This window comes from Nansenia antarctica (assembly GCF_963989245.1).
Source record: "Nansenia antarctica genome assembly, chromosome: 1".
NCBI lineage: Eukaryota > Metazoa > Chordata > Actinopteri > Argentiniformes > Microstomatidae > Nansenia > Nansenia antarctica.
The window spans coordinates 36,720,330-36,735,765 of NC_137674.1; the positions used below are offsets into that span (position 1 = coordinate 36,720,330).

At 48.1% G+C, this 15,436-nt stretch overlaps 1 protein-coding gene across 1 annotated transcript in view; it reads right to left on the minus strand.

The window, feature by feature from the left end:
• Window positions 1–15,436, minus strand: part of klc1a (kinesin light chain 1a) — a 57,533-nt gene that overhangs the window by 5,365 nt on the left and 36,732 nt on the right. Inside the window, exons 8-14 of the mRNA XM_080531597.1 lie at window positions 12,494–12,595; window positions 9,174–9,347; window positions 8,258–8,357; window positions 7,723–7,775; window positions 6,316–6,383; window positions 5,771–5,879; window positions 5,148–5,312 (exon numbers count right to left, since the gene is read on the minus strand). Of these exons, the coding sequence (XP_080387723.1) occupies window positions 5,148–5,312; window positions 5,771–5,879; window positions 6,316–6,383; window positions 7,723–7,775; window positions 8,258–8,357; window positions 9,174–9,347; window positions 12,494–12,595 (771 nt within the window). The remainder of the gene's footprint in view (window positions 1–5,147; window positions 5,313–5,770; window positions 5,880–6,315; window positions 6,384–7,722; window positions 7,776–8,257; window positions 8,358–9,173; window positions 9,348–12,493; window positions 12,596–15,436) is intronic.

The following is a 15,436-nucleotide window of genomic DNA, read 5'->3' on the forward strand; positions in this document are numbered from 1 at the left end:
AGGAGAGGGAGGAGGGGGAGAGGGGGAGGAGAGGGGTTAGGATGAAGGCCTGGAGCTTACTGAAGCTGCCGCTCCCCCTCAGAGACCCTGACCCGTCCTGGGGAGGGACGACAGGGAGGAGGGGGTTACACACACACACACACACACACACACACACACACACACACACACTCACACTCACACACACTCAAATGCAATCAGATCCAAGCACACACAACACCCACATAATTACAAATCGAATTCAGCAAATTCTTCCCGTAGACGTGTGTGTGTGTGTGTGTGTGTGTGTGTGTGGTTTGTTTGTGCAGGTGTATCTGATTAGACAGGAGACGTCAGCCCTGTCAGGATGCTATTCAGAAATGCACAGTCACCCTGGTCTAACCTAACCTGTTATATAACCTGTTCTCAACACTTACAGTGATCACGCTCAGAACACTGACCTGTTAGAATCTTTAACTTTAACCAGGTTTTAAACAGCATCATAGCAGCATCATAACAGCATGCCTTAAAGGCCACATTTATTTATTTATTTTTTCACTTTGTTTTTATAATGTATGAACAGATGCAGCACTGTTAACTGAAATTGCAATCTTTGATCAGATCTCAGTCTCTCTCTCGGAGCCCTGCAGGTATTCCTACTGCCCCCCCCCCCCACCCACCCGTTTTATCTATTTATTTTTTACATTTGTTTCTCTTCTTTTATTGTATTTTATTTGTATTCAAGTTATGCTTGTATATGTTTTTATCTTGTTGTTTCTTGTATGCAAGGTGCTATATATAAATAAAGCTTTATTTACTTTACTTACTTACACCCTCCACCACAGGTGAATACACAGAGTTACACACACAGACACATGTCATTATCTCCAGACGCACACGCACGCATGCACACACACACTCTCACAATACTCACACACACACACACACACAGAAAAGGAACAAACAAAGAGGCGCCAGGCAGAAATGTAGGTGAGCAAAGAGTTAAGTTTTATTAGAAGTTAAGAAAGACAGAAGATGCACAGACAGACAGACAGACAGACAGGCAGACAGACAGACAGATTAGTAGGAGCCAAGAAGAGAACAGAGTCCAGTCTCAATAGACCACAGAGCCAGGTGCATGCTTTCCCCCCCCCCCCCCCCCCCCCATCTATAAAGAGGAGGACACACAAGCTGCATTGTAATTGGACGTGGTCCTCTTAATCATGACATCACAAGACGTCGTAAGTATGACATCATAGTAGAGGACCATAACAGAGCACAGGATCACACACTACTACAGTATACTAGGTAGTCATGGTAACCTCTATAGGAGCCTGGTAGTCATGGTAACCTCTATAGGAGCCTGGTAGTCATGGTAACAGCATACTACCCACTATAGGAGCCTGGGGTAGTCATGGTAACCTCTATAGTAGCCTAGTAGTCATGGTAACAGTATACTACCCTCTATAGGAGCCCAGTAGTCATGGTAACAGTATACTACCCTCTATAAGAGCCTAGGGTAGTCATGGTAACCTCTATAGGAGCCCGGGGTAGTCATGGTAACCTCTATAGGAGCCCTGGGTAGTCATGGTAACGGTAGCGGTGCTCTGAGCTAGCGTACGGTCATGCTAACAGGCTGTCAGATCACTACGAGCAGAAGCTGTCCAGTAGGGAGTCACTACTAGTAAATGCCCTAAGCAGCCCCCACCCTACAGAGAAGATCCCCCCCCCCCACCCCACACAGAGCTAGGTAGAAGACCCCCCCTCTAAAGAGAGAGAGAGAGGGACGTGGTACAGAGTAAGGAACAGAGTAAAGTACAGTGTTTAAGGACAGTGGGAAGTACAGTTAGGAAAGTAGTGTGGCAGCAGAGGTGGCTTGGTTTAGTTCTCAGACACATAGCCCCCCCAAGCCCCCAGCCCCCCTCCCCCCCGGGTCCCAGTGACAGAGTAGATGAGAGGACAGCAGGGGGTTCTGGTCCAGCCCGGCTCGGCTGAAGGACACCAGAGAGCCCAGAGGAGGAGGAGGAGAGAGAGGGACCAGAGCTGAGGAGGAGAGGAGAGGACACCGCTGCAAAGCTGCTGAAGAGGAGGAGGAGGTGAAGAGGCGAAGGCATCCATCATGCAGAACACAAGTTAGAGAACCACAACAAGGCGTCAGGGGTTAGGCCTGCCAGTCACACAGAGACGGAGAGAGAGAGAGATAGAGAGAGAGAGGCAGAGAGAGAGAGAAAGGCAGAGAGAGAGAGAGAGAGAGAGAGAGGCAGATTGAAAGGGAAACAAGAGGGAGAACAGGGTATGGAGAGAGAGAGAGAGAGATGAAGAACAATGTACGCAGACCGTAGGGAGGCAGAGAGAAGAGGACACCAAAGCAATCAGACCATTTCCCCTGACAGAGACAGTTGTTTCTCCAGGTGTTTCTCTGACTGTACAAGCTATCAACAGTAGCTACAGCCAAGGAGCGGTGGGGGGCAGATGGAAATGGAAGCTAAGAAATAAACGGAAATGTGACAGAGTAATCGTTGATGACCCGTCAACCACTGATGGATGAAGATGAGGGAATTAAAAAGCAGCTTTAACAGCGCTTCCTTCAGCCTATTAGTCGGCCTTCAAACCCCTCAGTAATGCAGTCTGTCTCATTACAGCGACGGTCGGAAGTAGTCTGACAATGACCCCCAGATTATAAACGCCTCTTTAAATGGATAAATAAATGCATTTTTTTGCACTATTACAGTTTGATCTGGCCAGTAAGACTGGTCATTCTGGTCAGTTTGGTAGATGTGTCGCATGAAAAGCAAAGGAACATACGTGATGGATGCAACAGAAACGCTCTGTTCATATGCGAAAACAATTACACTAATTCATGGAACAGCAACGTGACCATAACTCTGAGAATAAACCCGCTTGGCCTCCGCTGCTGTGTACCGTCTGTCTGTTCAAACTGCCCTAGTTTGGTTTCTTATAATAAACTCTCTCCCTGTACAAAGCCACGGGCCATTTCCCACAATGCATCTGAGATGGCCTAAGGCTCACCCCGTAGGCACAAACATAACAGAAGGCTCCGGAAAAAACACAAAACACAAAACACAAAAACAGATGGAAGAAAAGAGCACTTAAGTGGATGACACGATCTGTGAGGGTGGAAACAGAACAACAGAACTGGGGATGAGAGGGAGAGAGGGAGAGAGAGGGGTGAGCGGAGAGAGAGAGAAAAGGATGTAGTCTAACCCTGGAGAGAAACTGTGTCTGTCTGGGGAAGGCTGTTAGCATAAGCTGTTAGAGTAGCTACAGCAAACACAGCATGTTATCAACAACAACAACAAGAGGAGGAAGGAGACATCAGGTTAGTACACCACACCACAACAAGCACAGAGGGACAGCGGTCACGTGACCAGCCAGAGCACAGGGACAGGCCCAGGGTGGTTTGACCTTTGACCTCTCTGAACACTGCCCTGCTACTCTGGCTGCTAGCACACGGCCACTGAACACAGCAGAGAAGACAGCAGCAGTAGAAGCAGCGAATCACAGTTAGCACCAGTCTCTCCACGTACGCACACACATACACACACACACACACACACACACACACACACACACACACACACACACACACAGTACAGTCAGTCAACACACACACACACACACACACACACAGTACAGTACAGTACAGTCAACACACACACACGCACACAGTACAGTACAGTAGTCAACACACACACAGTACAGTACAGTCAACACACACACACACACACACACACACACACACACACACACACACAGTACAGTCAACACACACAGACATGAAGGTGCCAGTGAGACACAGAAGATGTACAGTACAGAGCCCACAGCAGTCAGAGAGAGGATCAGGGTGATGATGTCATCATGATGTCATCACGACCTCACACAGGTAAACACACAGTAGGAGGTAGACTGGGTGTAGGAGGTACTGGGTTGGGGTGGTAGACTGGGAGTGTCTGACACACTGTGTCCCTGAGCCAGGGGCCTGAGGGCGGGGGGGGGGGGGACAGGAGAGGAGGGAGATGCTGATTGGTTGTCTCGGTCACTATGGCTACTGTTGCTAGGGGTGAGCGGCGTGACAGTTCTGAATAGCAGACTAGAGCAGAGAGGGTGTTTGTTGTGTGGTTTGTGAAACAGAGGCGCTGTGAGGAGCAGGAGGACTTTACTGCAGTAACTCAATAGAGAGAGAGAGGGCAGAGGAACAGCAGAGGACAGTAAATCTAGCGCATGAAAAGGATGTTAGCTGTGTACACAACACTGTTTGTCAGAGTCAGAGTGAAAAGGACAGCACACACTGTCTCCACGGTCCAGTCGTAGCAACTAGAGCCATGGTCTGGGGGAAGTGGATGTCTTTATAGTGAATAATTAGCTTTTTTTAACCAGCAGAAGTGTTCACTGGATGTTAAATTACATCTAGAAGCATCCGTGTGGACTAGAAGCATTAGTGTAGGTGGTAATTACAACACAGTAGTCTGACAGTCAATCAGCATTATCAATCTATCAGTTCAAAACATCTGGGATTGTTTATCAGGACTTTATAAAAGATTTCTACTTTGATGAACACCCTCCTTGACAGAAGCCACTGCTGAATATCACATTCCATGTTTGAACAGCTAGAAAAGATTTGTCATCTTGTCAAGAGCTGATTAATAAAATAATTAATGTCTAATGTGTAGATAACAGTTAACTACAGAAGACTGTGGGCGGGTTTCACAGCCCAGGCTTCAGCCTAGTCCTGGACTAGATCACATGGGAATACATTTCTGCGTTGTTGAAAATGAACGACACATCGCTAGTCAACTAACACAGCTTGTTTTGTGAGCCTGCTAACAATGTCAAGTAGTGTTATAGTTAACTAGGTAGCAGTGGGGATTACTCATCCAATCCATTGCGTTGCAGTATTTTGGCTTGACTAACGAGTTTATGTTGTGATTCTCAACAACGTTGAAACGTAGTTTCAAAATACAAGTCCGTCCAAACATTTTGATTGGTTGCCGACATGCGGACCAAAGCATTAGAATGTGTCACATAATGTGTAGCGATATTCCTCCTGCCGTGGCTTCTCTCTAGGAGGGGCTGGGTGTATGTGTCCCTGGGTGGGGTGGGAGTGGGGGGGGGGGGTCCCTGTGTCGTGGGCTGTGTACTGTACTCACCCCGTTCCACTCCACGCTCATACTCACTTCCTCCCCTCCGTCCCCCCCGCTCTCGTACTTGACCACCGTGTCAGAGACCAGACTCTCTCTGCTGCGCTGCCTCTCCTCCGGGGGCTCAGAGCTCAGCACCTCTGCTACACGCTGCTTATGCACCGTGTCCAGACCCTACACACACACACACACACATAGAGAGAGAGACACACACACACAGAGAGAGAGAGACAAAGAGAGACGCACACACACAGAGAGAGAGAGAGAGAGACACACACACACACACACACACACACACACACACACACACACACACACACACACATACACGGAGAGAGAGAGACACACACACGGAGAGACACAGACACACACGCACACGCAGAGAGACAGAGACACACATACATAGAGAGAGAGAGAGACACACACAAATAGAAAAAAACAGAACAGACAGACCGAGGTTATCAAGTGTTGACAGCAGCAGAAAGGCAGCACCTGTCAGTGTTTCCATGACCAGTTAAACAGCTGAACCAGTGACAGCCACAGTCTCATAACCAACCAAGAGTAAAGGATGACAGCCAGTCTCAGTAGGGATGAGCCCCAGTAGTGATGATGGACCCCCCCAGCCGCCTCACCTGTTTCCTGGACCTCATGGCCGCCTCCTCCAGAGTCTCTGCTGCCTCGAACTTCCCCTGCCGCCTGTAGAGGGCACCAAGGTTCTTCAGGGTGGTCGTCACTGTGGGGCTGAGGGCAGAGGGAACACACTGTCAGGACTGGTATAGCAGGGTGGCATAGCAGACATGCATAATCAAGTAGAGATTTACCGCCCTGGAGAAAGGCCACCCAACCTTCATTAGGTGGAGGCGCCACATAAGCCTTTTGGGTTTTCTTGCCTCCTCCTGCACTGTTTATTTATTGTGTTCTCTGTCAACTGTGTACCTTCTAAATGTGTGCGAAATAAATAAACAAACAAATAAAAAACAAATAAACCTGTCTACAGGCTAAGGTCAGGGCTAAGGTCAGGGCTAAGGTCAGGGCTAAGGTCAGGGCTAAGGTCAGGGGTCAGGGGTTAGGGTCAGGGGCAGGGTTAGGGCTAGGGTCAGGATTAGGGTCAGGGGTCACGACTAGGGTCAGGGGTCAGGGCTAGGGTTAGTAAGGCCACCTGTGAATTGTCTCTCACCTGTCTACTTTACAGGCCTTGTACCAGCCTCCGTACTCCCCAAACGACGACCCATCCTTCTGTTTACCCTGGAGGAGATAAACACAACCACAACCATCAGCTGGAGGAGATAAACAACCACATCCATCAGCTGACACAACAACACTTATATCTTTGCACTCGATCAAATTTCAGGACCCTCTTTTCATGACTTTTCCTAGATATGTGCGTTCTACCACACAGTATCCTTACATTTTCAAAATCACATCAGGATAAGCTAATATAAAGATATTTTGCCATTTTTCTGTGTAGGAAGCAGGCTAATTTACAAGCGGCCAACTAGTGGTCGTCGTGTGTAAGTAGCAGCTTGAGCATTGTAAAGAGGCGAGGCGGCTCTTTTAGTAGGTAAAAAAGGCACGGCTGTTCTAGTGTTAAGTAATGACCAACATATTCCAGTTAAGTCTGATCAAATGACAGCAAATGAGTTCCGTATTAGAGCAAATTACCCTGTCAGGCATCTTTAATCCATCCCAGAATAAACAACGTGATTTAAAGGGGTGGGGTTAGAGATTAGCATTGGTCATGATTCTGACTTAACCCTTAAACCGTTAATACCATGAACACGTTCCCCCTTCAGAAGTGAAAGTACAGACACAGCTTCAGAAGTGAAAGTACAGACACAGCTTCAGAAGTGAAAGTACAGACACAGCTTCAGAAGTGAAAGTACAGACACAGCTTCAGAAGTGAAAGTACAGACACAGCTTCAGAAGTGAAAGTACAGACACAGCTTCAGAAGTGAAAGTACAGACACAGCTTCAGAAGTGAAAGTACAGACACAGCTTCAGAAGTGAAAGTACACACAGCTTCAGAAGTGAAAGTACAGACACAGCTTCAGAAGTGAAAGTACAGACACAGCTTCAGAAGTGAAAGTACAGACACAGCTTCAGAAGTGAAAGTACAGACACAGCTTCAGAAGTGAAAGTACAGACACAGCTTCAGAAGTGAAAGTACAGACACAGCTTCAGAAGTGACATAATCCTCCAGGGCTGATCCCCTTGAAACTAGACCCTCTAAACACACATATGGACAGGCAGACAGACAGACAGACACACACACACACACAGACAGTCGGACAGACAGACAGAGACAGTCACACAGAGACAGACACACAGAGAAAGACACACAGAGACAGACACACAGAGACAGACACACAGAGACAGACACACAGAGACAGACACGCGCACACGAACAGTCGGACACAGACAGACAGAGACACACAGAGACAGACACACAGAGACAGACACACTCACACGGACAGTCGGACACAGACAGACAGACAGAGACAGACAGAGAGAGACACACAGAGACAGACACACGCAGACGGACAGTCGGACACAGACAGACACACACACACACACACACACTTACCTTGCTCAGCTCCTCTCTCTCCTCTGCGTGCATCCAGATGGGTTTGTTTTCATCTGCAGAGACAGAGACACAGGAGACCATCAGACAGAGAGACAGACAGACAGACAGACCATCAGACAGATAAATAGACTGAATGAATGAGAGGCCGTTGTAAAGCGCTTTGGAATGAGGAGCGCTTAAGTCAGTCTATATAAGTCAGTCCATTTAGACAGACAGACACCAACAGACCACGGAAAGATATTGACTTGATATGGGCTGACATTCAGACAGGCAGACAGACAGACAGCCAGAGACAGCCAGGCGGGCAACAGGGATGCTCTCAGAGCTCGTCTAGTCTGGTCTGGCTCCAGCAGAGGAGCGTTCAACAGAAAGGTCAGTGTTGTTCAGGAGCTGCTCTCACATCAGGACAGCTGACTGGAAACATTAACCTTCACAATGGCTGATGGTTGGTCTGAAGAGAGAGAGGGAGTGTGTGTGTGTGTGTGAGTGTGTGTGTGTGTGTGTGTGTGTGTGCGTGCGTGCGTGCGTGCCTTACCGTCTACAGAGCCAAACTCCCTCTCGTGAGCGCGAGTCAGGATCTCCTTGTACAGAGTCTCCGCCTGCTTGAACTTCCCCTGCTTCAGGTAGCAGGACGCCTGGAGGACAGACAGACAGACAGACAGACATATATATGAATATATCTGACAGACAGACAGATGTGACACGTTCTAGTCTTTTGGTCCACATGTCGGCTTTTCTTTTGAAACCCGGAACTACGTCTCAACGTTGTTGAGAATCACAACACAAACTCACTAGTCAAGCCAACATACTGCAACGCAATGGATTGGGTGAGTAATCCCCCACTGCTGCCTGGTTAACTATAACACTACTTTACATTGTTAGCAGGCTCACAAAACAAGCTGTGTTAGTTGACCAGCGATGTGCCATTGATTTTCAACAACGCAGAAATGTATTCTCATATTTCGAAGGAAAAGTCAGGTCTACAGTTGCCCATGTCGGCATGGGTTCGAATCCGGCCCTTGGTCTGGTAGTTCCAATACGTTGAGGTCGTCTGGGCCTAGCTTGGTCTGGTAGATCTCCCTCCCCTCCCTCCTCCCCCCCTCCCCCCTGGCTTCCTACCAGGTTGTTTTTGGTCTTGGCTACGTTGGGGTCGTCCGGGCCTAGCTTGGTCTGGTAGATCTCCCTCCCTCCCCCCTCCCCTCCCTCCTCCCCCCCTCCCCCTGGCTTCCTACCAGGTTGTTTTTGGTTTTGGCTACGTTGGGGTCGTCCGGGCCTAGCTTGGTCTGGTAGATCTCCCTCCCTCCCCCCTCCCCTCCCTCCTCCCCCCCTCCCCCTGGCTTCCTACCAGGTTGTTCTTGGTCTTGGCTACGTTGGGGTCGTCTGGGCCTAGCTTGGTCTGGTAGATCTCCCTCCCTCCCCCCTCCCCTCCCTCCTCCTCCCTGGCTTCCTACCAGGTTGTTTTTGGTCTTGGCTACGTTGGGGTCGTCCGGGCCTAGCTTGGTCTGGTAGATGTCCAGGGCGCGCTGGTAGTAGTATTCCACCTCCTCGTACTTGCCCTGGTTCTGGCAGAGCAGGGCCAGGTTGTTCAGCTGCTTGGCCACATCAGGGTGGTCCTTCCCCAGGACCTGAGAGAGGGGGGGGGGGGGGGGGGGAGTGGTGTTAAGATAACACTGGTAGAAGAAAAGCAGAACAGCCGTAATAACGGGCCACGCGGACAGCCTCAAAGCAAGAAGACGAAAATATAAGTATATTTATACTTTACTTATACAGTATATACTATTTTCTACTATTACGTATTTTCTTTTTTACATTTACATTTTTGGGCCATTTAGCAGACGCCTTTATCCAAAGTGAAGTAAGTGAATCATCTGTCCATCAGTCATCATAAGAAACAGTAATCTATGCCAGGGACAGGGGACATAGGCAGTCATGATGCTAGAAGAAGGAAGATTTATTTTTCTTTTGTTTTTAAGAGACCCATCCTCCCTCATTTGCATTAGATTAGATTAGATTTATTGTTCCCAGGGGGAAATTCATTTTGACACCACTGTACAGTATACATATATACATACAACACTGAATAATGAGAGAGGTAGCAAATCTCCTCTGTGCTGGGGCGGGGAGGGTCAAGGCCATTAGAGGGGTGGGGGGGGGAGCTGGAGTATCTCATTAGACTGGGAGAGGAGGGCTGGACTGGGGGGTAGTTCAGAGTGCTTCTGATTGGATGAGAGGGGGGGGGGGGAGACACACACACACACACAGTCTGAGAGGCTCTCTGCTTGTTAGCAGCCTGACAGATTGAGGCTTCCTGATTGGCCTTTCTGTGGCCGAGAGGTTCAGCCTGATGTTTAACAACTAAAGAACAGCAGCAGGGTCTCAGAGCTGCCTGTTAACAGTACAGTGGTGGGAGTAGAGAGCTAGCATCATTAACAGTACAGCCGTAGTAGAGAGCTAGCATCATTAATGTTATGCTAGGTCTCTCTCTCCCACCGCTGTACTGATAATGATGCTAGGTCTCTACTCCCTCCGCTTTACTGTAAACACCATTAGCAGTGAAGGGTTTCAGTAAGGGAGTCAAGGTCTGGGTGATATTGATTGAGATGTATTGATCAGATTAATGCTTCAGAAGCCAGTGTACTCCCTTGTAACCAGAGAGTTCTTAAAAGAGACGCCCCCCTCCTCCTCCTCCTCCTCCGTCTCTCTCCCCCCCCCCTCCTCCTCCTCCTCTCATCTTCATCCCTGGGGATAAACCAGGGACTGAAGCAGCTTGCACATGAGAGGGAAAGTACAGTACTTGTATAAAAAGAGAGAGAAAAAAAACCAACAGATTCAGCAACTCTGGTCTCTCTCTGCGTCACCTAGCTGGGTGGCTAATCGCTCAGCTTAACCGAGAGCTTTGAGCTTCATCATTAAAGTTTAAGAAGCTGAGCATATAAATAAAACGTCTCAGCTGCCTTGAAGCTCTCTGCTCCCCAGCACAGAGGGAGAGAGGGGGGGGGAGAGGGGGAGAGAGAGGAGGGGAGGAGGACGAAGAAGAGCAGTCAGGAAAAGGAGGAAGTGACACAGAAAGAGAGACACCGATAAATAGAGACAGAAAGAGAGACAGATAGAGAGAGACAGATAACATGTCTCAGCTGTCTTGAAGCTCTCTGCTCTCCAGCACAGAGGGAGAGAGAGAGGGGGTGGGGGGAGAGAGAGGGGGAGAGAGAGAGAGAGACAGATAAAGAGAGAGAGAGACAGATAAAAAGAGAGAGAGAGAGACAGACAAAAAGATAGACTGCATTTTGCATCTCTAGGATGGCAGAGAGACTGTGAAAGAACCAGGACCTGCCTCTAATGGTGCTTTTCCACTACGTTGCAGACCTGGTGCTGACCTGGTGCTGACCTAGGTCAGCCCGCTTCGGTCCCCTTTTCCATTCGTCGGTCCGGGTCGCTTCAGTCCTAGGTCCCAGGTACCACATCCGAGCAGGGACCTGGGACCTGGGACCTGGGACGCACGCAGTGACGTGTGACGCTGCACACCGTTGATTGGTCAATGGACAATCGTCATCCCATGTCCCATCCCATATTATTTCTTCACAACCGCCATCTTGAAAATACCACATTCACTAGGAAAATGTCACTACATTTTCTGTAATAGCTTATTAAGAAAGATTCGAAAAATTATTCTGACCATCGTATTATCTTAGTTTAATGTCATTTCAATGAATCATATAACTTTTATTTACAACAAGCACAACACAAAAATCGCTATTATGCACCGTGTTTGTCCGTGAATAACACCAGCTGTGGAGGTGGTAAAAAAACACAATACTCCTTTGCTAACTTCACCATCTGTCTACGGTCATTTTGAGCCCTTAACCACCGCGCTGACACCCCGAGAAGTTATGCCTTTAACCGTAAACTCGATGAACCGGTGAGTTCGCCCGCAGCCGTCCAGCCATTTTCACCATTCACTCATGAGTCAAATGCCGGTTTTAACAGGGAATTCGCTCCGCGCTGTGTCCACGGTGATAGGAGTGGAGGATCGACTTTTGAATTCCCTGGCTTCTCCTCTTTCCGGACACGTTTGAATTGTTATCCTAACCCCCGGTAAACCGAAGTTATTAACCCGCAAACGGCACCGTGTTTGTCTGTGAATAACACCGGCTGTGTCAAATTCCGGTAGATTCGCGTCTTGTCGCTGTTTCCCGATGATGATACTACAGTTCATAAAGCAGACAAGTGAAGGCAGTGGTTTTAAGGGTTCAAAAAACATGACTTTATTATGTGTACATAGCTTCCTCTCTCTCTTTCTCTTTCTCTCCAAAAAAATCACTGCTGTTGCTGTGTACACCCGGAAGCTTTTTGCCAGGCTGCGTGTGACGCGTAACTCCGCCTACTATCCTCTACTCCTCCTACTAGTCCGGGTCGGTTTGTGTATAATGGAAACCAGAACAGATCAAAAGTGACCCGACCTGACCCGACCCGACCCGACCTGGGCCGACATATGGAAAAGCGGCTTTAGTCACAGCTCTCCTCTGGACAACAGAGGGCTGTGGGGAGGGGGGAGATGTAGGAGGGTGGGGGAGGGAGGGAGGAGGGTGGTGTTGTCGAATCCAGGTCGGGGGCGTACAGGAGAAGTTTATGAAGTGAGCTAGTTTGACTATGAGAGAAACTTATGAAAGAAAAGCAACAATCTGCTGGAAGCAAAGAGCAGAGATGCTGCAGGCTTCTGCAGTTCCATACCCACAATCCCTTGCGACGGTGACCCTACGCCCTCTGACCTCACCTTCTCGCGGATCTCCAGCGCCCTCTTACACAGAGGCTCCGCCTCCTTGTACTTCCCTCGCTTCCCGTAGAGCACGGCCAGGTTGTTGAGGGTGGCCGCCACCTGGAACACACAAACCAACGAACACACATACAGACACACGACAAACACACACATGCACACAGACACACAGACAGACAGACACAGACACAGACACAGACACAGACACACACACACACACACACAGACACACACACAGACACAGACACACACACACACACACACACAGACACACACTCACATTAGCATAAATATAACAGAAAAAGCTTGTGAAAATCCCAATCATCTGTGCTCATTACATTTAGTTGGGGGCCGTAGGAATATTTTGGTGCAAATTTGTGCAAAAGCACCAAATATGGCCCAGATGTAGCTCAGAGTATGCTCTAGTGATTTAGCCAGGGCGCCCGAGCCAACGACCGCCATGGTCGCCATGGCGGCAAAATCAATATGGCCGCCCTCTGAAAAAGGTTTCGGCTATAACTTTTGAACCAAATGAACTAGAAATGCAAGCCTGGTGTCTATTTTATGTTTTTTGACTATTAGAAACACATTAGAATGCTTATATTCATGATTGGGTGGACCCCTAATTTGCATAATGCCATTTTTTTGTTTTGTTTGGCTTTTAGGTCAGGTCGATTGGCAAATGTCAATGTCCTTGCTGTGACGTATTGCGTCGGTCTTGCAGGTGTGATGGGTGCCGCCAAATGCACTTCTGACATTGACATTCTCGGTTGCAGGTTGGCATCTTCTGTATTAGCTGCACAGGGTTTGAGGAACTCTGGACCATGGAGGACGATATCATTGAACACTCGTAAGGGTTCAGCAACAGATGTTGTGAGACAGTTGGACGGGAAGGAGCCGTCAAATGTGTGGGCTCGTTGTAAGCAGTACTTGTGTAAAACCAAGGCGGCCCTCATCAACAAAATTGCCTCATCCTGAGCCAACTCTTAGCCACTTGTTCCTTGTTTGCGATGTAGGTTTCCCTCCCCTTCTGGTGTTCACTCTATTCAGGCAGATAGCTGAGGAGATGTTGCTTGAATGTTGTTGTGTGGGGTTCATAATCAGACACAAACACCTGTGTTCTTTCATAAGGTTCCTGTAGAGTTGCCGTAATAGGAGATTGTGAAGGAGGATCTGAATCCTCAACCAGAGCAACAATTTGTGCAATAGTTAGATGGTCAAAGGTTGTCCCCCACTCACTGGTAGATGCTTCCCCTTCTGACACCCTGGCCTGGCAGTGTCATGAGATGCTTGCCGTTTTGCTGCATATCGCAACATGATATAACATTTGGCATGTGGTACACACCTGTTGCGTGCACATCGGAAGCTTGTGTAACTAATCTACCAAGAAGCTAAAAATGTTTACAGGATTCTGCCCAGCTTTTCAGATTGGAATCAACATTATCTGTTACTGCCTTGTGAAGGTCATCCATATCCTCCCCCTCACATAGGCTATGACACAATGAATGCCACAGGCTTTGGGTTGACATGATCGAAGCTTTTTAGGACTCACTACTAAGGAGGAGCCAACGTCATACTTTGGAGCCCTTTTGACACGACAACTACTACAGTAGCTTCTACAGCGTTTGTGATACATAGCATTATGTGTTTTAAGCGTTGCTGCAATACCTGAACCGTCATTCAACTGATCAATTGTAACATTAACAGAAGAAGGAAGAACATTAGCAATAGCTAAGAAATCTTTTTTTCCCATTCTAGTGATACAAGTCCTTCATTTTTGGGTCTTTGCAATGGTTCATCAGAATCTCATTGGCAGAGACAGCATAGGTCCCAATTAATGGTCCCGCTACTAGAGGTAGAGGCCATATTGTGATGACATAATACATGACTTACGTAAGATTGAGGAAATTGTAGCCTACATGTTGTCGTTGCAGGAAATAGTAGTTTAGTAGACAGAAGTAAAACAAGACAATACCTTATTTTCAGCATGTCTCCTATCAATTGAAATTATATCAACACTAAAGGCACTAAAGGCACCATCAAGGCACCATCAAGAGGGCACAACAGCGGCTATACACCCTGAGATGCCTCAAGAAACAACACAGCAAGCAGGAGATGCTGGTGGCCTTCTACCACGGCGCAGTGGAGAGCATCCTCACCTTCGGCATCTCCAACTGGTACCACAGCTGCACGGCAGCGGAGAGAAACGATCTACAGAGAGTCGTGAGAACAGCACAGGGGATCACCGGCGCCACCCTCCCCTCTCTGAAGGAGCTGTACGAAACACGCTGTCTCAGGAGGGCCTCCAAGATCTCCAAGGACCCGACCCACCCTGGGCACGAACACTTTGTCAAGCTGCCCTCGAACAGGAGGTACAGGACCCCGGCCGCTAGGACAAACAGACTGAAGGACAGCTTCTACCACAGGGCCGTCAAGGCCCTGAACACAGAAAAGGCCTAAGTTCTGGGCCCAGGACAAGTCCGGACGGATTGTAATGGCAGCTAGTGCTGAGGCACAAACATGTACATTTTCAAGCCTGCAAACTGTGACACTTTAAAAAAAAAAAATGCGAAAAAATACTTTCTTGTGCAATATGACAACCCTAGTTGACTATCTGTGCAGTATAGTACAGTGGATTGTGTACATAGCCTCTATTGATGTAAACCAGCTCCTTATCTTCTTGTGATTTTATGCATCTATGCTTTTTCCAAAATGTGTTTCTTTTTCCTTTCTTAAACACCAGGGGAGCCTCCCCTCCTAAATTTTGTTGTTTGGTACCTGTACTGTAACAATGACAAATAAAGTCTATCTATCTATAAGAATGCATATATGACAATGGGCTGTGTTCGTGTAAACAGAAGAAGGCATCAGTCATTGTTATCTTGATAGCTAGCTACTGTAGAATATTACAGGCTGGCTCCACTACTAGCGTTGCGTCACCTC